The sequence below is a fragment of the Dunckerocampus dactyliophorus genome, chromosome 5, assembly GCF_027744805.1.
Source record: "Dunckerocampus dactyliophorus isolate RoL2022-P2 chromosome 5, RoL_Ddac_1.1, whole genome shotgun sequence".
NCBI classification, from domain to species: Eukaryota; Metazoa; Chordata; class Actinopteri; order Syngnathiformes; family Syngnathidae; genus Dunckerocampus; species Dunckerocampus dactyliophorus.
The window spans coordinates 3,414,623-3,440,255 of NC_072823.1; the positions used below are offsets into that span (position 1 = coordinate 3,414,623).

The 25,633-nt window shown below is 40.4% G+C and overlaps 2 protein-coding genes and 2 long non-coding RNA genes across 8 annotated transcripts in view; 2 read left to right on the forward strand and 2 right to left on the reverse strand.

Annotated features, from left to right (window-relative positions):
- LOC129181177 (uncharacterized) overlaps window positions 1–1,200 on the forward strand; it is a 5,169-nt gene extending 3,969 nt beyond the window's left edge. The window contains exons 2-4 of one of the 2 annotated variants that reach the window (XR_008570385.1): window positions 37–278; window positions 438–562; window positions 649–1,200. This is a non-coding gene — a long non-coding RNA (uncharacterized LOC129181177). Of the gene's footprint in view, window positions 1–36; window positions 563–648 lie in introns of both variants that reach the window. The other variant, XR_008570384.1, reaches the window with a different exon arrangement.
- The window catches only part of LOC129181176 (uncharacterized), an 18,645-nt gene extending 5,596 nt beyond the window's left edge, over window positions 1–13,049 (reverse strand). The window contains exons 1-4 of one of the 2 annotated variants that reach the window (XR_008570383.1): window positions 12,988–13,049; window positions 11,824–11,971; window positions 7,360–7,648; window positions 194–809 (exon numbers count right to left, since the gene is read on the reverse strand). This is a non-coding gene — a long non-coding RNA (uncharacterized LOC129181176). Of the gene's footprint in view, window positions 1–193; window positions 810–7,359; window positions 7,649–11,823 lie in introns of both variants that reach the window. The other variant, XR_008570382.1, reaches the window with a different exon arrangement.
- pllp (plasmolipin) lies at window positions 3,726–13,070 on the forward strand. Of its 2 annotated transcripts, XM_054775962.1 has the most exons (5): window positions 3,726–3,962; window positions 4,055–4,248; window positions 7,368–7,541; window positions 9,801–9,917; window positions 11,868–13,070. In XM_054775962.1, the coding sequence occupies exons 2-5, from the start codon at window positions 4,084–4,086 to the stop codon at window positions 11,973–11,975; spliced, it is 564 nt and encodes a 187-aa protein (XP_054631937.1). In that variant the 5' UTR covers window positions 3,726–3,962; window positions 4,055–4,083; the 3' UTR covers window positions 11,976–13,070. The 2 variants fall into 2 exon arrangements, with proteins under 2 accessions (XP_054631937.1, XP_054631936.1); XM_054775961.1 differs by having other exon boundaries at window positions 3,726–4,248.
- Window positions 13,071–14,256: 1,186 nt separating this feature from the next.
- Window positions 14,257–25,611, reverse strand: arl2bp (ADP-ribosylation factor-like 2 binding protein). Of its 2 annotated transcripts, none has more exons than XM_054775965.1 (7): window positions 25,487–25,611; window positions 18,309–18,378; window positions 18,170–18,231; window positions 17,941–18,047; window positions 17,647–17,732; window positions 15,149–15,245; window positions 14,257–15,058 (listed from the first exon to the last, which is right to left on the reverse strand). In XM_054775965.1, the coding sequence occupies exons 2-7, from the start codon at window positions 18,344–18,346 to the stop codon at window positions 14,960–14,962; spliced, it is 489 nt and encodes a 162-aa protein (XP_054631940.1). In that variant the 5' UTR covers window positions 18,347–18,378; window positions 25,487–25,611; the 3' UTR covers window positions 14,257–14,959. The 2 variants fall into 2 exon arrangements, with proteins under 2 accessions (XP_054631940.1, XP_054631939.1); XM_054775964.1 differs by lacking the exon at window positions 25,487–25,611 and adding an exon at window positions 18,684–18,846 and having other exon boundaries at window positions 14,282–15,058.
- Between the last annotated feature and the right edge of the window lie 22 nt (window positions 25,612–25,633).

Genomic DNA, 25,633 nt, shown 5'->3' on the forward strand with positions numbered 1-25,633 from the left:
CGTTGTTGCTCATTCCACCTCTGTTGGCCGTTTTAGATGCTGACACCTTCTGATCTGGGCGGAGCTACTGGACCCCTGCAGCTGTTCCTAATTAGCGTTCTTCTTAATCGCTTCAGCCGCAGCCAGCCAGCGCTGGATTATTGCTTTGTGGTTGTGCCTTCAGACCTTGTGCTCTACTGTTGCTACCACCTACCTTTGTCCTCCGTCTACTGTAGCCTGCCACGCCACTCCAACCGATCCGGCCGTCCTGCAGCCCAGTAGTCCGTCCAGCTCACGTGGTAGTTCCATTAGTCCTTTGAACTGTTCCCGTGTCTGCATCCTGGGACTCACACACACCGCTCCCCAGAGACAATTTGCAATTATGATATTACAATAATAATAATACCCTGGACTGGTCGCCAGTCAGAGGGCTCAGTTCACTTTCTGTCTTTCTGTAGATTCACAGCCAAGCTGCTACCATTAACAGGTCCTATCTCCTTCACCAACCCTCTCCCGGTGCCACTGAAGAACTTTGCTTTCACCATTGAGGGGGCCATGTGTCTCCCAAGGGAGTCCGGATGAAGTAAGTACTGACTCCACGACTCCTCACTACATCCCTGCAGCTAAGCTACATTGGCAGCGCCTATAAAGCCACCTTCTCTGTTGCAGCGGTGAAATATGTCCACGCCAGAAGGTGTGTGTCAAGCTCACCTTTACACCTGCACGGACCGGTGTGAGAAAGCTCCTGATGGACTGTGACTCGGATAGGCTCAACGACGTGAAGGGAGTCACGACTGTGTTTGTGGACATGAGTCTCCTCTTGTACTGAGCTGAGGCACAAAACATGTTCTTCAGTACGACTGATCACATTGTTTACTTCACCATTAAACATGTTTTAGCTCCTAATGGCCAAAAATATCTAGAAAATAAAGGTATTGTGCTTTTCATTGCTATTCCATTTGAAGACATCTACATTTGTATGTATTACGGCATTTAAATGTAACATATAAATGACCACTCCCCCAATATGTTTTGCTGAACTGATTTAATACTAAAACATGTAGACTATTACACAATGAAATAAATGACTGAAATACAGCTTTACTATGAAAACCTCAGATTTTTTTTCAAATGTGGCCCTAATACTCAGTCATTAAATAATTCCATAATTTAATTTAGAAATGAAGTATTTCTTTGTTCCTGCAAATAAAATGAATTCTTACAAAGCAATGCACACAAAGCTTTTCTAAGAATGTGTTCATTGTAACATTGTAGTGTGCATTATTTATTCACCAAAAATTAGTGGCTGTTTTCACTGTACTGTCGCTATTTTCGTGCATGCATGGCCAGTAGATGACGTTTACATTGTAATCTGAATTTGAAGCATTTAACGCTATCCGGTAGAGGGAGCCAGAGGTCATGTTTGAAAAAAGCAGACAACGCGTACATTTGTTTAATGGAGAGACGGGTACAAAGCCTACTTCCGACAAAAACTATCTAGTCTAAGCTAGCAAATGGCAAAAAACAAAAAAGTAATGCCTCATAAGTAGTTACCATTAGCCTTTGCCACTTCCGTATTCAGGTGGCTCCGTTTTTTTCCTCCGTTTTGCTGACGAAATGTCAAAGCCGCAACGCTCGTTGGTCCACACATCAAAAGTTCTGTTAGCTGGTTAGAGTGGATATGAATTTTGTTAGAAGTTTTTTGTGTCCATTTTCTGCTTATTTAAATCATAAAATCTAGTACTACGCAAGAAATAAAACTTAAAATGCATAAATTGATACTTTAAAATTGACCTAAAACACACCCACCCACCCACACACACACCACACAAAGTGCCCTATTTTGGTTAAAAAAAGTATTTTTCAAAGTGGACCCTGCCAGCCTCGGTATGCAAATTCTCCCATTAATTGGTAAGAAAAAAAGAAAAGATTGAAAATGTAGAAATGCAATTAAGTATGCCAATAAACAGTGGAACTTATTTATGTTGACGCTTGGACTGGCTGACTGACGATGACATTTTTGTCAACATAACCGAAATTAAGTGGACATTACAACAAAGCTTGTCGACATAAACTGACCCATTCTTCATTGACCCCTTTGGGCAGGGTTGTCCAAAGTGCGGCCTGTTTTTTTTTTTTTTTATTGCCCTGCAGAACAATATAGAAATAAAATGAAACAACAAAAATTGAGCAAAGGAAAGGAAATGGAATATTTCCGTAGTCATGGCATAGAAAACCTGTTTACAATCTTCTACATAGGTTTTCTAACATTACTAGAGCCATCTATACATGAAATAACATCCCTACAGTCACGTTTACATTCGTATTACCCAATATAGCCAATATCAAGGAAAATATGCCATTTAAGACAGCTTACCTTGTCGGGGAGCAGAATCCATGGCGGACAGTAAGTGATGTCCCGGGTTCAGAGTTGAGTTTTAGCTTGTTGTGGGCTCCTGACATATCCTTTCCTTCAGAATTACTACTCATTGTTTAAATACTGAGCAGCTTGCGAGTCAGTGAGGAAAGGGTCGCTCTTTCTTTGGCAGGAGCCAATCACAAGCCATCAGTGCACTCACAACGAGCTTGTCAACCCACTGGAAATCACAGGAGGTCATTACTCAATATAACGTAACACTTAACTCATCACGCAGCAACTTAACACTCAAAAGGTATACCTGAGAAATATACAAACATGCACTAATATGAGTTTAGAATGAAAAAGCAGTTCCTTTAAAGTTTTTCCATAAGGCATCGTGTTTGAGCAACGCATTCATTGGGGATCTGCAATGAAATCAGCCTCCCTCTGGGTTTTGGGCTCCGGGTCCCCTGGCTCCCCCTGGTGGATAGAGGCAACATTACAGCACCATCCACCATTTTCTATGCTGTTTGTCCTCCAATGAAATGCTTCTCTCAAACTAAATGCATTATATGGAAACTTTAAAATGTTTTTTCCCCACTTTAAAATCGTATTGGTACATGTTTTTATATTTCTCAGATACACCTTTTGAATGTCAAGTTGCCGTGTGCTGAGTTTAATGTTTGTAAGATCAAACCGGGAGTCAGACTGTCATACTGAATAATGACCTCCTGAAATTTCTAATGTGTTGACAAGCTGGTCGTGAGTTTTTTTCCCATTGGTCATGGTTGACTCCTGTCAAATAAAGATCTGCCCGGTCCTCACGGATTTGTGTGCACCACAATAAGCCATTTTATGACATGGACATGTACGATTTATATACCGGTGCGGTTTATATACAATGTAAAAATGTGTTTTTTCCTCTAAATTTAGTGGGTGCAACTTATACACCGGACGGTATGCATATTTTTTTGACTAATAATAGGCTGTTGTCAACCTGAAAAACCGCGACGGAGCGATGCTCGAACCGCAATGTAGCGAGGGACGGCTGTATTCCTGTAGTTTGATGTCATTTTGAATGTAGCTATCTTCTCGCCTGTCTTGTGTCTCGACAAAAGGTACACTTTTTGTTATTTTGAAAACATTTCAATTGAAATATACATTGCATATTTTTTTATGTATTTTATTGTATTTTGAGCAGATATTTGTCAGTTACTTCCTCATTCTCAACTGTGCGGCCTATCAGGACATGTGTGTTTGCGTTGTTAAAAAAAAAAAAAAGCTTGAAATGGTGACGCTGTGTTTCCCTTTGGCCTGTCCTCCTCCCACTTTTCAAACATATTAATGAGTGGCGAGGCCTTGGGAGGAGCCAGAGGGAAGAGGCAAACAGAGAAGATGCCACTCACTGTGCATGTGTGTGTGAGAGAAAGACAGACCTCCACTGAACACCTGTCAACCGATTTGGATACACCAGCTGTCAAATATCTGGACTTGGAAGTTTCACTGGATACCCTATGCCGTGCTTTAGTTTTTTTCTTAGCATTTTGTACTTTAATCTTCCTCTCATGTCGCATTCTTATTGGTTTTGTCACTGTTAAACTTGTTCAGCTGCACAGTATCTGAAGTAAATATTAATCTTCACTAAGAACGCTTTTGGGTGTAGCCAGCATTTATCATCGCATCGCATCGTCATTGCAAACTCTTTTTCCTCACAAGGACTTTTTGATACATCATCATACACGACCATGGCAGACTTCCCATCTAAGGTTACCACGGAGACCAGCTCCCCCAACTCCCAAAGCACTCAGCAGGGGGGCAACAGCCTGCGGGGGCTGGCAGCTAACGTGAGCGGCAGCATGGACATGTCTTTCATCAGGAGCATCCCATCCGTGCTCATGATGGCTCAAATAGTGAGTGGAACCTTACATTTTCTAGCTTGTTCATAGTTTGGCTGCAAAAAATGTTTGTTATTGATATCTTAGTGAGTTGTTTGTTTTTGTTTTTTTTTTTATAATGTTTGGTTCTTAGTCCCATATTTATCTTACAGAACTTTTTCCAAACTTTTTTTTTATATATATATAAATGCAACCATATTAATTTTGTTTGTTGTTCATGCTGTAACTTATTTTTTCTTTATGGCTGTGAAGTTAAATTTTTTCCTCATAATATTATGAGTCTGGTCTCGTAAATTGATCATTGACATTTTGTGCTTTGTTTGCTGCACATATTACGACTTATACGAACAATGCTTATGATTCTGACTTTTTTTTTTCCTCATAACACTTGAATATATTTACGTAACATTATGGCTATTTTCCTAATATTACTGGGGGGGGCACGGGTCAGCCACGGGTCAGTCACAAAAGGTTCCGGGACCTCAAGGTAGTTGTTACACAAGTATAACCCGTTAATCACAGATACCTTAACTTTGATAACAAGTGACAATGCAGATAATAATAACTGAGTTATCTGTTAAATAACCCACCATGGGGCCAAAAACAGAGTGCCAGCAATTTTAAAAAGAAGGTGAGAAACACTACTGAATTCGATCTCGCCAGGGTGTACAAAGTCCGCATCAACAATAAGTTTTTGCATTGTTTACTGCGTGTAGAACTATATTCTCAATAAAATGTACTTTTGTTAATATTGTGGGTGTCTGGAGAGGATTAATTGGTTTTACTTTATTTCCCACAGGAAAAATGGTCTCGGGTTTCGTACTTTTCAGTTTCTGTCAGATCTCTTGGGAGGAATTAATGACAAAAACCGAGGTTTCACTGTAAACAAGAAAAGCAACAGCAAAAACGGGGGAAAAAAAACACACAAAAGGCGTAATTTAAGGGGAAAAAGTTGAAATGTTGACAGTAATGATACTACTATTAATGATATCCTTAGTCACCTAGAACGGAACTGGAATATTTCAATGTTTCAGTGTTCCCTTTGTTTTTTTCCCAGCAGTTAATTTCAAAAGTGTACACCTTTACTGACTTTTGGCGCACACTGTACAACACATACAGGTGTATACACACATATACAAAAATCATTCAAAAGAAATTTAAAAAAGGCACTAAATAAAAAAATATTTATACATGCTGTAATAATTTCAATAAAATGTATTCAAATTTAACACATTTAATTTCAAAATAATATTTACGTATATTATAGCATAAAACTTTTTTCTAGCTTATCTACCTAAAAATCTCAAACTGCTCCACCACCCGCATTTTCTACATTTTTCGATACACAGTCCTCGGTGGAAAAAGTTTCGACACCCCTGGAGCTGCAAGGACTGTGACGTGTGTCAAGAAAGAGTGCGTAGGGAAACCTTATGAAGGTGTAGCAGCAGTTGACAGCTGAATATGAATTGCATACTGTTTTTTTGTCCATTTGCAAACAGGACGTGGACCAGTGGGCATGTGATGTGACCCACTGTTTCAACCTGCAGGTCTTTGCCTCCTGGATGATCCCATTATTACACTATATGGGGGTGTAGGACAGTGCTTAAAGTGTAGCTGTTAAACATTGGTCGTGCTTTATGAGCGAGCATCCACCTTTGTCAGTAAGCAGGCCACTTTGTTGCCCTTAAAGCGCATATTATTAACCCTTAGCTTGTGATAACTCACGTGCTTGTGGAAAAATCATTAACCTTTCCTCGCGTTTTAGGAGCGCACACGTCTATCTGATGTGGCCATGAGCGGTAGTCATGTTCATTGTAAGACATTGTGCCATTTAACACTCATGCAGGTTTTATTGTTGATACCACAAGAAGACACATTTGAATGTACGACTCTGAGAGGAAAATAAGTTTGCTGCCAGTGAAAGTGAGTCATAAATGTGTAACGTAAAAAAAAAAAGACGTTTAGCGACATGTGACCGTTTGCTGACTTAGTCTAAATGTGTGCTTTATATGCCGCTGTATACACATATAGTGTCTGAATGGCTCCTCTAAAGGTCCATGAGCATTTCATATCGCCTCATGAAGAGTTGAGCCATAAATACAACCGCATGACTTCGCATTTGCCGAGATTTCCCTTTTATTTTGCTAGAGGAAATGACACACTGCCGTGTCAAAATGTATTTGGCAAGTTTTTCATACACTGTTTTTTACTCTGTTTGCCCTGTGCTGTATCGCTCCGCTTTGTTGACTCACTGCACGTGCATTTTCTGCTAAATAACCCGCCAGTAGGCCAAAGAAACTTGCGAATGCCATCAATTTGATAAAGACGGTGGGAAACACGATTGAGTTCAATCTCGCCAAGATGTACGAGACGTCCGCATCAACAATAGCCTCCATCCAGTTGTCATACAATTATTTTGCATTGTTTTCCGCTTGTGAAACTGTAATTGCCCTTTATAAAATGTGTTTTCTGTTCATATTTTTGAGTGTCTGGAACGAGTTAATTGAATTTATATTGTGTCCCCTGGGAAAAATTGCTTTAGTTTTCGTAAAACCTTTTGGAAAGAACACCGAGGTTCCACTGTTCAAAGTAAAAGGTTAAAATAACACACAAAGTGACCATACTGCTAACGGCAAATTTAAACCACACTTGCTGAAAATAGACTACAAGAAATATATTATTCTTGAAATACAACGCCTGCCTGAATCCACGTCGACATGAATGGTCCACCGTTTAGATAGCCAAAACGGTTATTTCTATGCAAAAAGGGGTCAGTTTATGCCGACATGTGTTGTGATATTGCTAACGTCACTACTATCGCTAAGCAGCGCGAAATGACGACAGCGACATAAAAACAGTGGAAGCTTGGTTAGTGTTCGCCCCGGTCGAACATTTTGCCTTCATGTGCGTGCATTCACCGGTTAGCGTACAATATGGCGCACATCTTGTCGTGTTATTAGTACAGTTGAACTTTGGTTAGCATCATTCATTTTTGTTCCAGATCGTCCGACGCTGACCGAGGCCGCTAACTGAATCTATTTTTCCCTTTAAAAAAATGTAAATCCAATTAGGACGTTCCAGAAAGGCAAAAATGTGTTTTATTATGTGTGTCCCCCCGCCTCTCACCTGTCTAGGGTTTGGGGCTGCTCCATTGGGCGCTGATAGCCAGCTCTCCTTACATGTGGGCGCCGGCCAATGGCTGGGTACTGTTTGTGGCTGTCACCTTCTGGGTTCTCACCACCATCCTGTTCTTCTTGATCCTCTTCGGCGCCCAGAGGAGACTCACCGCAGTGCCGTGGCCTCTCACGGTACGGGAGTGACGGTTGGGGAGGTAGAAAGAGAGACTGGTTTTACTGCAGAGCAGTGGTTCTCAGCTGGTGGGCGGAGCCGTTTCCAGTGGGTCGAGGTTCTTTGCCTGGGGAAAAAAAAATGTGAAAAATGTTGTAATGAGCCAATGTCTATGAATGCACCTCACGTTCCTGTCTGCGCTATTCGCTTGCTACGCCACTGCGAGGTGCATGCCCTATTTCTGGGCGTCTGTCAAGCTTGAGTGGGACAGGAAGGACATAGAGTGGAGACTTAACGTGGCATCTGTCCGACACACAGCTGCGGATATCTGCTGGAGAAGCGCGTGCCATAAAGACATAGCGTCTTTATAGTGCTGCAGCTGACGCTGTGTTGAAACCAGTCCCTTCAATTATAAGATACTGTATGACAAGTTTGAGTTGAAAAATTCCCACAATTTGGGTCGCCAATTGTCATTGAGGGGTGACGGCGGGTGGTCCCGCAGCCAAACCAGTTGAGAACCACTGATTTAGAGCACAACACTCTTAAAGTAGTGGGAGTATTACAATCTCCACCCACCTGCACCAGGAGAATTTAATCTAAATTTAAAGCGGTGCATTCCAGGTATATTTTTATGAGATAATCATAAATACAATGCATGCCATTACATTTGTAAACATATTTTTGATGTAAATAAAAACAGAAAACCTGTAAGAAAGCTGCAAAGGTGCATGCCAAAAACTAATACAATGTGCATGTATGCGTGTTTGTTTTCCTTGTCTCTTTTTAGCACACAGACTGGATGAAAAGAGGGTTCACTCTACATGTGTCTGTGCGCATATGTTCTATAGTGGAATGAAGAGAGTGAACCCTCCTGTCAGCCATTCAGACTCTTTGTCCCAGTACGAGGAGGCGGGGCTAAGTGAGTGGAGTACACAGACAGAGTGTAATATGCTAACGCTAATATGAATGAAGGCACAAAAGCGATGGTTTCTAAGCCGAATGCCGCAGCCCCAGTGTGGATGTGCAGCAGAGCCTTCGTCCCGACAGTCAACGCTTACTGAGGCGTTTGGTCGGCAAATTAAATATAAACGAAACAGCACAAAATGGTGCGCGTTGACAGACTGTCATTTGCTACATTGCAAAAGAAATGCAACCTTTCAATTCGGCAATTCCTGAACTGTATAACTGAGTGAAAGAAAACTCGTTGAAGGACACTGCATTTTCTTCCACCACCCCAGATATGTGGCCCAGCTCTAATATGACCCTGCATTAGTTTAACAATACACTACATAACTGCGTGTGTGTAGATTTTTTTCGTGTTTTTTTTCCTTAACAGAAACGGGGTCTATTTTTTATTTTTTTTGGTTATGATTGTGATTTTATTTCAGTGTAATTTTTGCTAAAAGAGACTGCGAGTCCATTTTATTTCCATTTACAGTAGTTTTTTTGTTTGTTTGATTTATTATGTTGTGAGTTTCATGTAATTAAAATGTCTTGACATTTTAATCAACTTCATTGCTTTTGATACGATGTGCTCTCATGATTATGATTATGAACTCCAACAAAATGTGTTATTGTGACAGGCCTATGCATCAGTAATCCTGTCTTTTTAAGATAATACAGTAGATCCCCGCTTTTCACAGGGGTCAGCAAATGACAAAAACCGCAAGTCATCGAGACACCAATAAAAATGTCTATTTTTAAACACAAGGCTCGCTTCCGCTTCCCCTACAAACCTCCCCCGCTGGCTTGACGTTGACATTCCCCTCGAATTTCGGATCAATTTTGCAATAAGAGTGACTGTCGTAATTGTGAGATTAGATTCAGCTCCAGAACCTTCTCCTTGTCTCTTCAATATGCCTCACACATTTATGAAACGCATTTTAAAGCATAAAATGTTTAGGCACCCGCCACCTAATGAACGCTAATGTAAGATGATCAATGAACAGACGGAATCGCAGTCACGGTGTAGGACTTATATGCAAGTTTCACTGTTGCATCTCACAACAACTGTGGTGCATTCAAGGACTACCAATCAGAAATGATCAAATTTTTTTTAAAATATTTTTTTACCAAAAAGACGCTAATTTGTGGCGTCGTGAATAGGGATGTCACATTTAGGAAATCTCCCTCAGTGTGATGCGGTACAGTTTGTTGCCACTGTAAACTACAACCACAATAACCAACTTATTGCTAATGAACACCTCTCAATCAAAAAACGGAGCATTGTTATTTTGTTATTTCAATGTACGTACTGTATGTAACACTTCCTCTGCCAGGTGATGGTGTACCACGGAGTAGCAACGCTCCTCTACCTGACTGCCTTCCTGGCCAACGCTGCATCGGTTCAGCCCTTCTACCATAGCTACTTCTTCGGACATATGGCCGCTGCTGCTGTGAGTGTGACACCCGACACCTCTCACCTTCACATACAACAGCTGATAAATGGACACAAGTATTGGGACACACATTGTAATTCATGAATTATTCAACCAGTGGGTGGGCTAGATCAGTCAATCTTTTCAGTTATGCTTTCAGTTTTATGGGAACAGTTCAAGGGGTGACCCTTTTATGTGTCATGGTGCACAGACCACAACCATAAAGGCATGCTTGCATGAATTTGCCATGGAAGAACCCCATCAACCACATTTGGGGTGGACTTCAACATACAGTGGTGGGAAAAAGTGTTTGCCCCCTTTCTGAGTTCTTTTTTTTGTTTGCATGTTTGTCACACTGAAATGTTTCAGATCAACAAACAACTTGAAATATTTTGTCAATGACAACACAGCTGAACACAAAAGGCAGTTTTTAAATTAAACTTTTTATTAAGGGAAAAAAAATTCCAAACCTACGTGGCCCTGTGTGAAAAAGTGGTTGCCCTCTAAACCTAATAACTGGTTGGGCCCCCCTTAGCAGCAACAACTGCAATCAAGTGTTTGTGATAACTTGTAATGCGACAGTGGAGGGTTTTCCAGCATGAAGCGGCTTTTTAAGGTCATGCAACAGCATCTATCAGGTCAGTACTTATCACAGCAAGTCTTCCAAGTCCTCAAGCAGCAAAACAGCCCCAGACCATCACACTACCACCACATTTTACTGTTGGTATTCTTTTTCTGAAATGCGCTGTTACTTTAACGGGAAATGTAATGGGACACACACCTTCCAAAAAGTTTAACTGTCACTTAACAATAAAAAGTTTCATTTTAAAACTGTATTTTGCGTTCAGTTTTGTTGTGACTAATATTTAAATTTGTTTGAAGATCTGAAACATGTGAGACAAACATGTAAAAAAAAAAAAAAAAAAGAAAACAGGAAGGGGGCAAACACTTTCACACCACTTTACATACGAACGAGGCCTGAGTCGCATTAGGAAAAAATCTAAATTGTACTTTCACACGGACATGAAAAAATATCAGACAGATGTCAGATATGAGCAAAAATTCACAACTGACCTGCAGTGTGAACGCAGCCTTTGTCACTTCTGGACACTCTTTTTCAAAACAAGCGACGACTTCCAAGAAATCTAGTCATTTTGCCGACTCTTGACATGAAAGCACATACCACTCTTGTCAACTAGCAGCGAGTGCAGCTGTGGGCCCCTCCCTCAACAGAAGAAAGTTTGTAGTTCTAAACATATTTGTTTTGCTTTTCATGATTTTTTACTCATTTTTGCTCATGTGTCTTGGCCAATTGTGTGAATGCAGTGTGATATGTAATTACATCATCCCCTCACCCCTCGCCACCCTTCGCCAACCACAAATAGCTTGCAGTCCTGTGGGAAACATTTTCACTTCCTGTGTCTCAATACTTTTGCCCGTGTAACTACATCCTGAAAAATAAGTCTGCTATTCACCCATGCGTGTTATGGACATTCTATTAGTGGCTAACTTCTTTTTCCACTTGACAATGTTAAAATGTCACTTTAATAGTGACATGTGTAGTTCATAACGGGTTCTCGTGGTAAGAATTTGCCAGATAATTCCTATTTCCATTATTTCCTCTGATCAAACAAGGGGTCTGGTGTATACCTGTCTGGAATGTTCACGCTCAGAAAAAGGACAAAGAGACAGGTTTAGATTAACGGCCGTGTGTGTGTGCTGCTCAAATGTAGTCAAGGTGAGGAAATAGCAAGCAGTTTTATGGTTTGAGTCTAAAGTCCAGCCTTGGCCACTTGTATTATCACAGTCTTATCGGTATCATTTGTCAACTTACAGGCTTGTTGGTATCAAGTGAAGTCTTCATACAAAAAGACACCATGGGTGTGAATGTGAATATGTTACTGAGTGTACAACCGTTGCTTACCTCACCGTCACTTCCAGGTCATCTTTGCTTGTGTGCCCATACAGTTTTTTGGTGCCGTGGTGACGGTGGCATACGGCGCCAGCGCTTTCTTTTCCTATTTGGACTGGAAGGGAGACGGAGGAAACGCCGCCACCAGCACAGTGCCCACCTAGGAGCCAAAACAAAGTCTCACAAACCAAAAAAAAACAAAAAAGACTTATTCCTGGAAGGTCTCTTGTCCATACTCAGTAATCAAGGAGCCATGTGATGATTATTAATGTTCAACCTGAACACTGTTCCAATGAATGATCATTCATTGCAACTACAACACAAATTTAGCACAGTCTTACCTTGTATTATCGTTAATGCCAAACAATTACAACCAGTAGGTCAAATTATCTTAAAGGCTTTTTTTGTATCGCTTTCTCTCAGTCAACTTGTTAAAAGGTCTCAGAGGTCCCACTCCACAATAATGTATTCCCAGCATATTCCCCCAAATCTTGGCTTGGTGTTGTGATTTTCGGTTTTAAAAGTGCTTTTAGTTTGCCGGGAACACTCCGTTTTGTATGTCTGTAGCTAACGCCAATTGCTCCAAGAAGCACTATTGTGCACTTTGTCCACATTTTGCATATACAGTCGTCCCTCGTTTGACGCGTACTTGTTTTCCCCTTACTTTCATACAATTCACTATGCTCTCGTCTGTACAAAATATGAAGCATAAAAGAGAGTGACTTTGGACAAGTTTTAAAATCATTTAACATTTTGCTGATTTTTTTTGTGTTATGAAATAGAAATAACCTCTTTTCTGATATAGAAATATATTTGAACAAAAAAACACAGGAATATGTAATAATATATAAACATTGTCTCCATATGGGGGTTCATTTGAAATTCGGGTAAACAAAAAAAAAACCACAAAAAAGCATTTTTTTTAAATATATTTGCAAGCATTCGCAAATGATTTAGTAGTCTAGTCGCGGTTGTTTGTTTACATATCCCCCACGGCCCCCTATGTAAAGCCGTTATGACTCAGGTATGGTATGATATCGACAGAATTTTTAAAAATTATCATACCCGAGTCCTTATGACTAAGCTCAAGCACACTTGTTGTGCGAAGACAAACCTTGCATTTAGTGTGAGTGGGTAACAAACTAACAACAGACTTAACAACTCACAAGTTCTCACATAAGTCATTGTCCGAGAAGTGTTTCTTGCGAGTAGCAATATGGCGGCCGTGTGGCTTCACAAGTCATCGCCAATGAGCTATCCAGATATATAATACAGATCAGTGATCATGTCAGACAAGCTATGGCTGACGCCATGCAGTGTGACTGTAATGTGATGTAATGTAATGTCACGTCTCATCGATGTTTTGTCATTACTGACGCCTAGTGGCCGGAATACCTAATATAACTTGTATTTCAATACTGTATACTGTATATACAATTGTATATATATATTTTTTGTACTAACAATGGGCCTTAGTTAACCACGAAACGTAATCATTTTGGAAAAAGCGCGATAATAACATAACAGCATCTTAACAGCAAGCTCGGTTGCTGAACCCCCCCCTCAAAGGATAACACTTAAAGCTCCCATATACAGGTATGTCGATGACTGAAAGGTTTTATTTCAAGAAGTGTAGCAAAGCTTCTTTTGGTGGTAGGGCGGGCTCCCTTGTGGTGTCATGACCACAAGGAAGGATTTTTATTTCCCTTCTTCTTGACGCCACGAAACCCGTCACTTCAAAAACGACTGTTGGAGCAAAAAGTGGAGCAAAGTAAGAGATGGGTTTTTTCCCCCACCCTCATTTGGTGGTCATAAACAGGCAGTAAGAAGACACAATACATTTTGGTTAATAGGGGAAATTAATTGTTTGTGATCAAAATAACTTGAAAAGACCTGAAGGGATTTGGATGACATTTTCAGGAATCGTCGAAAATGGGATATGGGAGAACTGATAACATTTTGGGGGTGATCCGGATCACCGTCTGACTCCAGGAATTTTTTTAAAGAATTCTTTAATATTACAAGATAGAACCATAGCGGATATAACACCACAAAAAATGGTCACAACACTCGGGGAAAAAAATACAGGCCAAGTTTCCAACAGGTTCTGCAAAATATGAACGAATGACCCAGTTAATGGAGTAATTCCGGATACTATGATGCAGAATATGAAAAAATAGGGAATCTGAAGTGTGCCAACAGATTTGTTGTATCGTTGATCCGGAAGAAACCCGCCATTACGGAAAATGTGATATTTGTGAATAACTACTTGAACTAATAGTGATATCATTATGAATTCAATTACTAATGGTATGATTTCATGGTTAAGGAATCTAAATATGTAGATTAAATAAATGTAGGACTCATATTTATGGTGTAAGTCACAATATGGGGGGGGGGGATCTATGGTGCTTGGCGGAGGTCTGCACTCTCCAAGTGCTTTTCTAGTTTTTAATATACTAGTGAAATGATTCCAGGGTAGAGAAAGGGGCTTAATAAAACAAAACTAATAAAAGTACTGGGGGGGATTTCAGGCTTTCACCTGTTTATTAGAAAATAACTGGACAACAGTACACAATGTTTCATTATTGACAAATATACACTATACAATTCACTATTTACACATTTAAAAAAAATCACTATCACGGGCACAACACTCACTCCAAACAATTAGAAAAATGTCTTGTTTAGTCACAAAGTCCAAACATTTAGGCTAACTGAATATTACATCTAAAGTTGTTTTTTTCTAATTTTATATATGTGTGCAACCCAACAAAAGTCTTAGTAATAAAAGTAGTGAGTTTGTACTCCCCAAAGAGCCCTGCTGAAGTCACTGGTGAATTAAGATGAGTGTGATGACACAATGAGGCTACTGTCGCATGCATTGTCCATCCAAATCGAGATCTAGACGGCAATGCATCGGCAAGAAACGTTTCCGTGTGTGGGTTCGCATGCTCTCCCTGTGCTTGTGTGCGTGGTACAATCCAAAAGCATGTATGTTGAGGTTAACTGCAGATTGGAAATTGTCCATCAGTGTCAGTGGTTGTCTTGTCTGCCAGACTGGATGATGACTACTTCAATCAACAACAACGGTATTGATCAAATGAGGCGTACTTGTGTCTATTGATTGTGCGTGTGTGTGTGTTTGTCACTGTGACTGATTGCATCCAGAGTAGTTGGAGCTTGCAGGGGTCAAAGGTGTGATCACCAGGCCTTGGCTAAGGTCCAGACTTCGTCCTTCCTTCTCCTAGAGCATAACAAATACCACGCGTTAGTGTTAAAGCATGCACCATTAATTAGCCCGCAGCGCTTTTCATGGAATTTTTCACCCACTCACCACTTTGTATTGCAGCACCATCTCCTTGAAGGCCATGAAGTCAATAAAAGACAGCAGTACGTCCACTATGTCACCTGACACCTCCTCTTTGTGCTGCCTACAGGTGGAGAGAAAGAAGCATGCTACAAGTTCTGTTTGAACACAAGAGCCACCTGGTGGCTTGTTATGAGAAGCTGCAAAGGTCCTATTGTGGAAAAAAGACTTTAGAATTGATATAATCAGTACTATGTGCACATAGAGCCTGTTTATGACCACCAAATGCGAGAAACTATCATCTCCACTTGTTTGCTCCACAAAACATTTTGATGCCTTTTTAGTTACAAATTTCAGCTGTACAGTACTTACTTTACCTCTGTTTAAAACGCTCGTTTTTACATCTCAGCATGACTGCCACGGTAAGGAGGCTAATTTTATTCGAGGACACGAAGGGCAACTGCAGTAAAGTGGAGACTGTGACGTTCAATACAGCAGCATCCCGGGCTAAGCTAGCGTTAGCGTATGTTTAGTTGTCATGCCATCGGGCCATTCACACAAATCCAACCAATCCCTGCAAATTATGCTCGACCTCGCAATTTTGTCCAATCGTCGTTGCTCAAACGTGCGCGTCAACTGTCCAACCAACCAAATGTGTCCCTGCGTCGCCAACCCACGTCCTCACTTCCTTGTTTGCACGGACAGCAAAGTGGATGTGTGAGGGGAATCTTTCATTGTCTCTCATGTACTAACAAAAAGCGCCATTATAGATCACGCTCAATGGTTCCCCAGTGTTCTCAATGAAAGCGAGGCGTTACAGTACATCTTTTCAAGAGAGAATACTGGCAATGAAGCTTGGATATACAGTACTTTAGAGTAGTCAGTGTACATGCAGTATAGAAAGCATCATTTCAGTAGTGATGTCTCTTGAGGGTATTTCAATTGTCTACAGATAAACATTTTAACTGAATGTTTTCTAGGGTTGGGCGAGACAAACCTTGGCATCTATCATGATACGACGATATAATTAAATTCAGCAGTCTTGTATAAAAAGCTACAAACCTTAGCCCATATCATTAAAAACACTTGGCTAAAGTGGAAAGCACATCTACTGATAACAAGCTGTGCAATACAGCAAGTGCATTTAATGTCTGCCAAAGTAGATCGGTGCAAAGTATTCAGTATTCAAGTATACAGTTTAGTAGCAGCTGCAAATTGCAAAACAGTAATACAGTAATACACATTGTCCTTTTCAACTGCACCAGTCAGTTCATGCCATCCGTTACTTTACTTGTCGTAAGAAAGGCCATGAGCAAAAGCGTTTTGTATGTTTGGCTGGGTACGTGGAGACGTGCTCGCTGACTGTCTCACACTTCATGACACACTCTTCCTACTCAACTCTATGCTTGTGCTTGAGATGGTAGAACAATTTTGTCGTGTTCCTACCATTTGCCATCACCGTTGCTTTGCAAACTTTTTCTTGCTCCACATTTGCTCTGTCAAAACCAAACCACTCCCATATTACAGAGGTACCACCCCCGTTGAACAACGATTTCTTCGTCTATAGTCTTCCGTTTCTCCTCCACCTTCAGCCGTGCTCGTTTTCCCTCTTTTGCCCCGCTGGACTATGTTGTGCAACACGTGAGGCGCCAATGCGTCAAAAAAGCACATCAGCAACTCTGCTCTTTTCCGTTTGAAGTTGGCATTTATACCGGCATAAGTCATTTTCTTATCATTGGAAAAATTTACACCGAAAAATTATCACCTATTTTGCACATTTTTGTGTGCCGTTTTGGTAAAATGACTTTCTCAACCTTTTTGTTCCCTGTATTTGTTAATTAATTCCTTATTCTTCAACAAATTATATATTATACAGAGGGAAAATCACAACTTTTTGTGGCAAGTTTAAATTTTCTCAAACTGTTCTGTCGAATTTGGCTTATTTGAGAATAAGCCAAATAAGCTACAGCCAGCCTTTTCAAGTGCAGCCTGGTTTTAGTTGATTAGTTCCATTGTAATGGTCTACAATATCCCGGGGGCCTGGTAAATTGCAAAAACGTGCTCCCCACTTGACTGTAATATGCAAATAAAGCATAAGATGTGTTGAAATCCTGTGCTTTTTGGGGTTAAGCTTACAAAGAACACTTAAAACATTGATAACAATATCACACGCTGGTGCAATGTTACTGAAAAACATTAAGCCTCAAAACATCATGCCTTTTGCGGCAACACAACTTTGTGAAAAAGCTGCCGCAAAATCAGGCATCTTAGGCCTCAACAACCACAAAAAAAGCCAGCGAAATCCTGGAGGAACTGATTGCTAGCAGTGTATCCACAAATGCTGCAACACCTGCTAGACTAATGTGCAACCATTTGACATCACCCATGAGGTATCTGCTCAGCGCGCTTGGAATTTGGGCTGACCATGTGATAGAAATAGCTGGCATTATCTGCTTTTGCCAGCAGAAATGCATCAGTTGGTACCACGCAGTGGAAAATACAAGTGATGTGATGTTGATGCTCACATGAGAAGCTCTATGAAGGTGCTCATGTTGAAGCCAGGGATCCGCCTGATCAGCTGCTGCTCCACGTATTTCTCCAACAGTTCTACCTGCCCACAAACAACACGAGTACAAATTCAGGTTACAAAACTGACATGCTGCTGAAAGTGAGTGGTTTTCAAGATTCAAGAGTTTTATTGTCATATGCACAGTAAAACTGGTGGTTCTGCTATGAAATGAAATTCTTTTTCTGTTCATTCTCCCAAAAAAGAAAAAATTTTGACCACACCGGGGAAGATAGGGACGACAACAACTCACATAGTTATTGAAGATGGGCGTGTAGCTGAGTTTGTTCTCTTCAGTGTTATCAAACTCCAGGTAGTGTTTCTCCATGAAGCTCCTCTGCAGCTGCTGGAACTCCTCCTCTAAAGGACAAGTCAAGGACAAGTCAAGATTCTCATTAGGATTACTGAAATGGTGCAATTTCTGATGAAAAGCCAATACGGCACAACTGAAAGGGAGAGAAAGTTTCACATGGTAATCCTACCCATGATGATGTCCTCTATGCATCCAATTACAGAGTCGAACGCAGTGTCTGCAGCAGAGGAACTGAATGGAGAAGCATTGTAGTGAATAAATATAACAGAATGAGACATGCCTCTTGAATTATTAGCACTCAAACCCACCTGGAAATGGCAAATGTTTCGTCTTCCATGTCAGCCATTTCTACAATGTTCTCTCCGCAGCTCTGCACACCTGTGGCGGGGAAGAGGAGTGAGGCAACGTCTGTTTTAAAATGTCAAGGTGTGGCGGGGAAGAGGAGTGAGGCAACGTCTGCTTTAAAATGTCAAAGTCTTTACTTCGTCAGAGCTGTGTGCTATCACACCTTACAGGTTTAGCTCTATACTCAACGCCAACGTCAGCTAGCTGACTAGCGTAGCCCCGGCTAGCTAACGTTAGCTAGCTAACGTTAGCTAAACACGTCGCTATAATTTTCCAAATTGACAATGTATTTAATCTCAATCACAATACTATGCCAAAAATAATATATCTGCTCTTACTTCGTTCTTGAACATCCATTTTTTCAGGTAGTGAAGGTACTGGTTACCTAGGACACAACGTATTTCTGTGCGGCTTTACGTCATCTCCGACAGAATCAAATACCACCATATTGGTTCCGACTGTGACCGCGCAACACGTAACCGGAACGCATGCGCAAAGATACGTCACTTCCTCCTTTAGGTATTTTTTTTTTACGACAGCGCTTCTGCGACGTCACGTGCTGTGGTAGTTATTTTTTAAATGTATGGTCAATAACCATACTTCATATATGTAATATTTGGGGGGTTAGTTTATAAGTGACTCTTGTTCAAATATTTTGTTAGCATGGGGATGTTTCTATCGTCTTTTGACATCCACCAAGACTGAGCTACGTAAAAAGTTACGCAATGTACGTAGTGCAGACGTAAACGTCATATCCGGTACGTGTAACATACATAAATATAACAAAACACATACAATGCAGTTATATTTCAATGTAAACAACCATACGTGGAGTGCAATGCTGGATTAATCAAGAAGATTCAGCTTTTCCATTTTTTTTGTAAACGGGGAAATGGCATCCATCCAAACATATCTTCCTAGCAAATGCAAATGTGTATTTTTTTCAGTGGTGAAAAAAACGTAAACTAATTTATGGAACAAAGAAAAGACGGTTTATAAATTGTTCACTTCCACCATGGCTATGAGAGAAAGAAAGTATGTTATTTCTCAAATTTCTATCTTATCTCATGTGCGTAACACTGCCATCTTTACATTACAGGGGTGTCCAAAGTGCGACCAAGGGGCTATTTTGATCCTGCAGCTCGTCACACATGGCCATGGTTTAGATTTTTTTCTCCCTTAATAATAAAAAGTTTCATTTAAAAACCGCATCTTTTGTTCAGTTGTGTTGTCATTGACTAATATTTAAATTTGTTTGATGATCTGAAACATTTAAGTGTGACATGCAAAAAAAAATAAAGGGCCTGGAAAGGGCCAAAAATTTTCTCAGACCACTGTAGATGTGATTCAACCCCCTGTAGGGGGAAAAAAGGAAACAATCTATTTTTAGAGTACTATAGATTTTTGCAATCTATGTGTAAATATATCTTTAATACATAAGATCACATGTGTCAAACTCGTGCTCTGGAGGTCCGAGACGCTGCAGGTTTTCTCTCCAACCAGTTTCTTCAGCAGGTGATTTAATTGATGAGCTCCTTCCCTCAAACTGAAGGTGTTGATCATTAAAATCACCTGCTTTAGTGACTGGCCGAAAAGATAACCTGCAGTGTCTCGGCCCTCCATGGCACGAGTTTGACACCCCTGCATAAGATGATACTGTATATGCTACCTAATATAATATACACAATACCCAACAATCATTTGTCAAGTTGTAAAGAAACAATGCCTTGTCATATAAATGTCACATGAACATACATTTATTACAAATATCACCATCCAGGAAACAACAATCTTTTATAAATCACATCTTTGGGAATTCTGGGGGGGAATTCCTCTGGTTTTAATTGTATCTCTCAAGCCATACAATTCATCATGTCTCTCAGCTTCTCTTTTAAGGTGCTCCAAATAAGCAAACAGTAATGCCACAATGTGCCTTCTGTCTCACTGAGCAATTCAAGTCAACTGCAGAGGGCCTTCCAGTAGCTTTACAGATCTACTTCATGCATTTGGTGGATCCAATTACTGGTTTTCTTTCATGAACAGCTCAACCAAATCTTTACAGATACTCCATTGCATAAATATAATCACTGCTGCAATAGACAAGGTTGCTATAATATCCACCGTCAGGGAGAGAAATGGCCAAAAGGCATCAGATAAAGGCTGAAGAAGGTAATCATACTAGTTGGGGTGGGCAGATCGATGCAAATATTCATGGTATCGTATGATATTGTTTACAAACTCGGAATACGTCTGTGGATACAGGAGAGCTTTAGGGTCAAAAGTCAAAAGATTTACATGAGAGCCAATAGTCGTTTTTGCTTTTGTTTACTTATTTTGTACAATTATTTTGTTCAATTGTGGGAATAAGGCGATATTTGGATAATTTTGTAAAATATTGTTACTTTGTCTTATGTATTGTTAAAATGTCAACAAATAAGTAGCCTAAAATCTTTGTCCTGTGTTTTGTCATTATAATCATCTTCACATGACATGCAAAATTACTACGGCGTATGAAGGCCACATTGGGGGAAAAAAACCCCTCAGATTTCGAGAATAAAATTGTAAATTTCCGAGAGTAAAGTCGTACATTTACCAAAAAAAAGTTTACATTTACCAAAATAGTTGCAGATTTACAAGAAAAAAATGGTAATATTACCTTTGCCCAAGGCCAAAGGTCACATAAGTCCCCACTTTTCATAGCCAGGTCAGACAACGCCTGTTATGACGGAGTATTAAAATAATCTGAGATTTTGAGAATAAAGTCGTACATTTAGGAAAAAAAATAGCTGTATATTTACGAGAATAAAATTGTACATTTACAAAAAAGTCGTAAAGTTATGAGGAAAAAAGTCAAATTTACGAGAAAAAATTTGTAATATTACCTTTGCCCAAGGCCAAAGGTCACATTAGTCCCCGCTTATATTTATGAGAAAACAAGTTGTACAGCTGCAAGAAAAAAGTCGTAATATTACATTTGCCCAAGACCAAAGGTCACATAAGTCCCCGCTTTTCATAGCTGTCTCAGACAATGCCCGTTATGACGGAGTATTAAAATAATCTGAGACTTCCATAATAAAATCATAAATTTACACAAATGAAGTTGTAAATTCACGAGAATAAAGTCGTACATTTACAAAAAAAATGTAATACATTCATCAGAAAACAAGGCGTACAGCTACAAGAAAAAAGTCGTAAACTTCGAGGAAAAAAGTCGTAATATTACCTTTGCCCAAGGCCAAAGGTCACATTAGTTCCCGCTTTTCATAGCTGTCTCAAACAATGGTCGTTATGACGGAGTATTAAAATAATCAGAGATTTTCGAGAATATAACTGTAAATTTAGGGGAGTAATGTCATACATTTACGAGAAAAAAAGTCTTATATTTACAAGAAAAAAAAGTCGCAACATTACCTTTTCCCAAAACCAAAGGTTACATAAGTGCCCACTTTTCATAGCTGTCTCAGGCAATGCCTGTTATGGAGTCTTGAAATAATTGGACATTTCGAGAATAAAGCCGTAAATGTATGACAATAAATGTATGAGAAAAACTCGTAATATTATGAGAATAAAGTCCTACATTTACGAGAAAAAAAATTGTAACTTTATGTTACAGGCATTGCCAGAGACAGCTATGAAAGGTGGGGACTGTTGGGTGGGGACTGTTGGCCTTGGGCATGCGGAGGGGGTGGAGTAAGGAAGGCGGAAGTGAGGAGGGCTCGCCATGCTAATTTGTTTGTGCTCAACTGCTCTGTTTTGCTGCTGCTGCCACGTTATGAACAAAAGCTTGCCTGAAGCTAGCAGAGAGTTTCCTTCCTTCTTGAAGAGCTATGCTCCATTTTCCCTCCGACGCATAGAACACATTTTTCTTGTAAATTTACGACTTTATTCTCGTAATATTCCGATTTTTATTCTCGTAAATATACAACTTTATTCTCACAAATTAAAACTTTATTGCTCGTAAATGTACTACTTTTTTTCTTGCAAGCTTACATCTTTATTCTCGAAATCTGAGGTCGTTTTTTTCCCCCAATGTGGCCGTAATATACTGTAATAGTAAAAAGCATAGGTATCTGCAATGTTTGCACTCCATTTACAAGGCATCAAATCGATACCAAAATCTGTAGTATCGCCCACCCCTACACACCCATCTAGTCAGTCTGAAGTGGTCTCATTTGTTTGTAACCAAGAGGATAGAGCAGATTTTTGGTGCCAATATAGTTGTGTAAACACGCAGACTTACGAGTGCTGTCATTTGCAGCAAAAAAAAAAGACATGGAAATAAATAGAATTGCAAACACACAAGCCAGAATGTCAGCTTGAAAAAAAAGACCTGGGGACGCACAATTCACATTAACATTTCACATTTAGTTTCAGGCTCTGGGGTTTTCAAAGCGTGAGGCTCCGGAAGTTTAATTTCAGTTTAAAATACCTTTTCGAAGCTGCTAAGCTAATTTTCACGATGTGAAAGGCAAACTGAAATCATTCTTAGTGCTTGTAGTGTGAGAGTCAACGGTCTGGGGTGTGTAGAAAATGGAAATAAATACATTGCAGTGGAGCTTGGGAGTAGATGAGGCTCTCCATCACCAACTTTGAAAACCCCGGATGAAACTGATACAACACCGTCTCTCGAACAGACTTCATTCAGGCTCATCTTTCACCATCATTGCGTTCAATCCGATTCGTGAGTATGCCACTGCAAACGAAATTGTACGTCTTTTTCAGTGACGCCCGAGCAAACTCCAAACCGACTCAGGTGGTTCAACTGTGCTTGTTATCAACATTATCCAACAAATATACTCCTGCTATACCACTGACAGTCAACAATCTAAATCTGAGCTTGTGAATAAAAAAAAGCACGACACAAATTCAGATGAATGTGATGGAATAATCACTACAGTACCTTATTACCATTACAGGTTGTTTCTTTAATGGTTGTGATCCAAGACTAGTTAAGTCATTTCTTCTGGTAAGATTGGCTATTTAGCGCTCGCCTCTGTAAAGTAAACGAGTAAAACCCTGCATTTTTTTTTTTACTTTTTTTTTTTTTACGCAGATATCATTTGTGAAAGGGATCAACACAGGAACCAAGAGATTGTGATAATACAACACAGAGCAAAGACAATGACAATGCTACCTTGGGATCTACATCTACTAATGTTTGTCTGTTTGGGCTCATTAACAACACGAGTTCATTACGAGGGGTGGGCGGATCCATCTCAAAAGTCATCATATCGATACCAAGGTTGCTATTTGTTTTGGATCAATACAAGCATATCTCTTGTTTCATTGTTGACATTGTTATATTTATATTTGGTTGCCAAAAGCCAAAGGATTTGAATGAGAGCCAGCAGCACTTACCCTACCTACGGTCACAAGGGTATGCTGGAGCCTATCCCAGCTGACATTTGGGCAAGAAGCAGGGTACACCCTGGACTGGTCGCCAGCCAATGGCAGGGCACATATAGACAAACAAACATTCACACTCATATTCGCACCTATGGACAATTTAGAGTCGCCAGTTAACCTAACATGCATGTTTTTGGAATGTGGGAGGAAGCCGGAGTACCCGGAGAAAACCCAGAAACGCATGGGAGGAACTTGCAAACTCCACAGAAATGTCCAACGCTCAAACAATTGCATGTAAAAAGGGAAGAAGTGTATTATTATGTTGATAGTTATATTGTCGTATTTATATACTACATGGAGCGGCGTGGCTCAGGTGGTAGAGTGGTCGTCTCCCAACCTGAAGGTTGCAGGTTCGTTCCTCCGCCCTCCTGTGATCATGTCGAAGCGTCCTTGGGCAAGATACAGAACCCCCAGTTGCTCCCGATGCTGCGTCAGCAGTGGGTAAATGTGCTAGCAGTGCCAGAGTGCCTTGGAGGTGGAAAAGCGCTATACAAGTGAAAGACCATTTACTGTTAAATTGTTCACAAATAAGTAGGATTTTTTTTCCACTAAAGTCTTTGTCCTGGCGACCAGTCCACGGTGTACCCCGCCTCTCGCCCAAAGTCAGCTGAGATGGGGTCCAGCATACCCCTGCAACCCTAGTGAGAATTAAGCGGTATAGAAAGTGAATGAATGTTTTATTCTGGTTACAGTGAAGCTCCGCATATTTGCAGTTCAGCATTCACGACCCCGCAAATGCGTGGAGCTTTTTGTAATGAAAAAATGTTTTTCCCCCGAAAATGGCTGTTTTTTCCCCTCAGAAAACATCTTATTGACTTGAATATATGATAATACAGATCATACAAGTACCACTGTGTGGAAGCCCACAATTTGTACATGTTTATGTCTTTATACGTCACAGACAATGTTTTTTCAGCAAGTTTTGTTGAGACTTCACACTTTGTTTGGCGGACCTTGAACACACCGTATTTGTGTGCTGAGACGCAAAAGTTTAGCTAGCTAGCGACAACAGCCATTCATTAGTGCTGCATACGCAAACATTTTATACTTTAAATGTGTTTGATAAGTGTGTGAGGCATATTTAGGGCTTAAACATGGATCGCGAGTCAACAATGGCAATTGAAGAGAGAAGGGGAGGGTTCCGGAGCTGAGTCTAATCAAATAATTACAACAGTGGCTTTTATTGCAAATGTTGATCAGAAAACGGTGGGGAATGCCAACGTCAAGTTAGCACGAAGGTTGAAGGGGGTCAGCCATGTGTCAAAATGGCTGTATCAATTACTCAAGGTTTTTCGCCATTCGCTGGTGGTCCCGGACTGTAACGCCTACGAAAAACATCCACTGTATAATCAAGATCAACTAATTAAAGGCAAAATTAGAAAATCTTTCAATGATCTTGGCATATTTCAAGTAAAATGTATCGATATCGGCAACACTGTCCCTGTATCTACTTCGCATCGGTTCAATACCAACACTTGCAGTATCGCCCACCCCAGTTCATTACTACTACTACCCAACTCCTTGCAGATCCCAAGGCGTGTGTATTATGTGATTATATAGTGGCCTCTAAATATTAAGTACAGTGGGATGTTCATTTGTGAAAAGAGGTTGGCTAACTGGGTCTTGCAGGTTGTAATGTGATTACATTGTGCTCCCGCCCTCAGAGCGTCTGTCGGGCTTCTGCCCTCAGAAGAATGGAAAAGAGGAGGCATGGCTAAATGAGTGAAAAGCTCACGGGAATCCCGCTGCGGTTGGCTTCCCCCTCCGCTCGTCTCCTCTCCTTCCTATCATCACCCCTCCATCAAGGCCTCCTCTGACCAGAGCACGCAGCTCTTGTGCCTTCGCTGCGGCACCATCCTCCAAGCCGGCTGGGCCAGAGGGG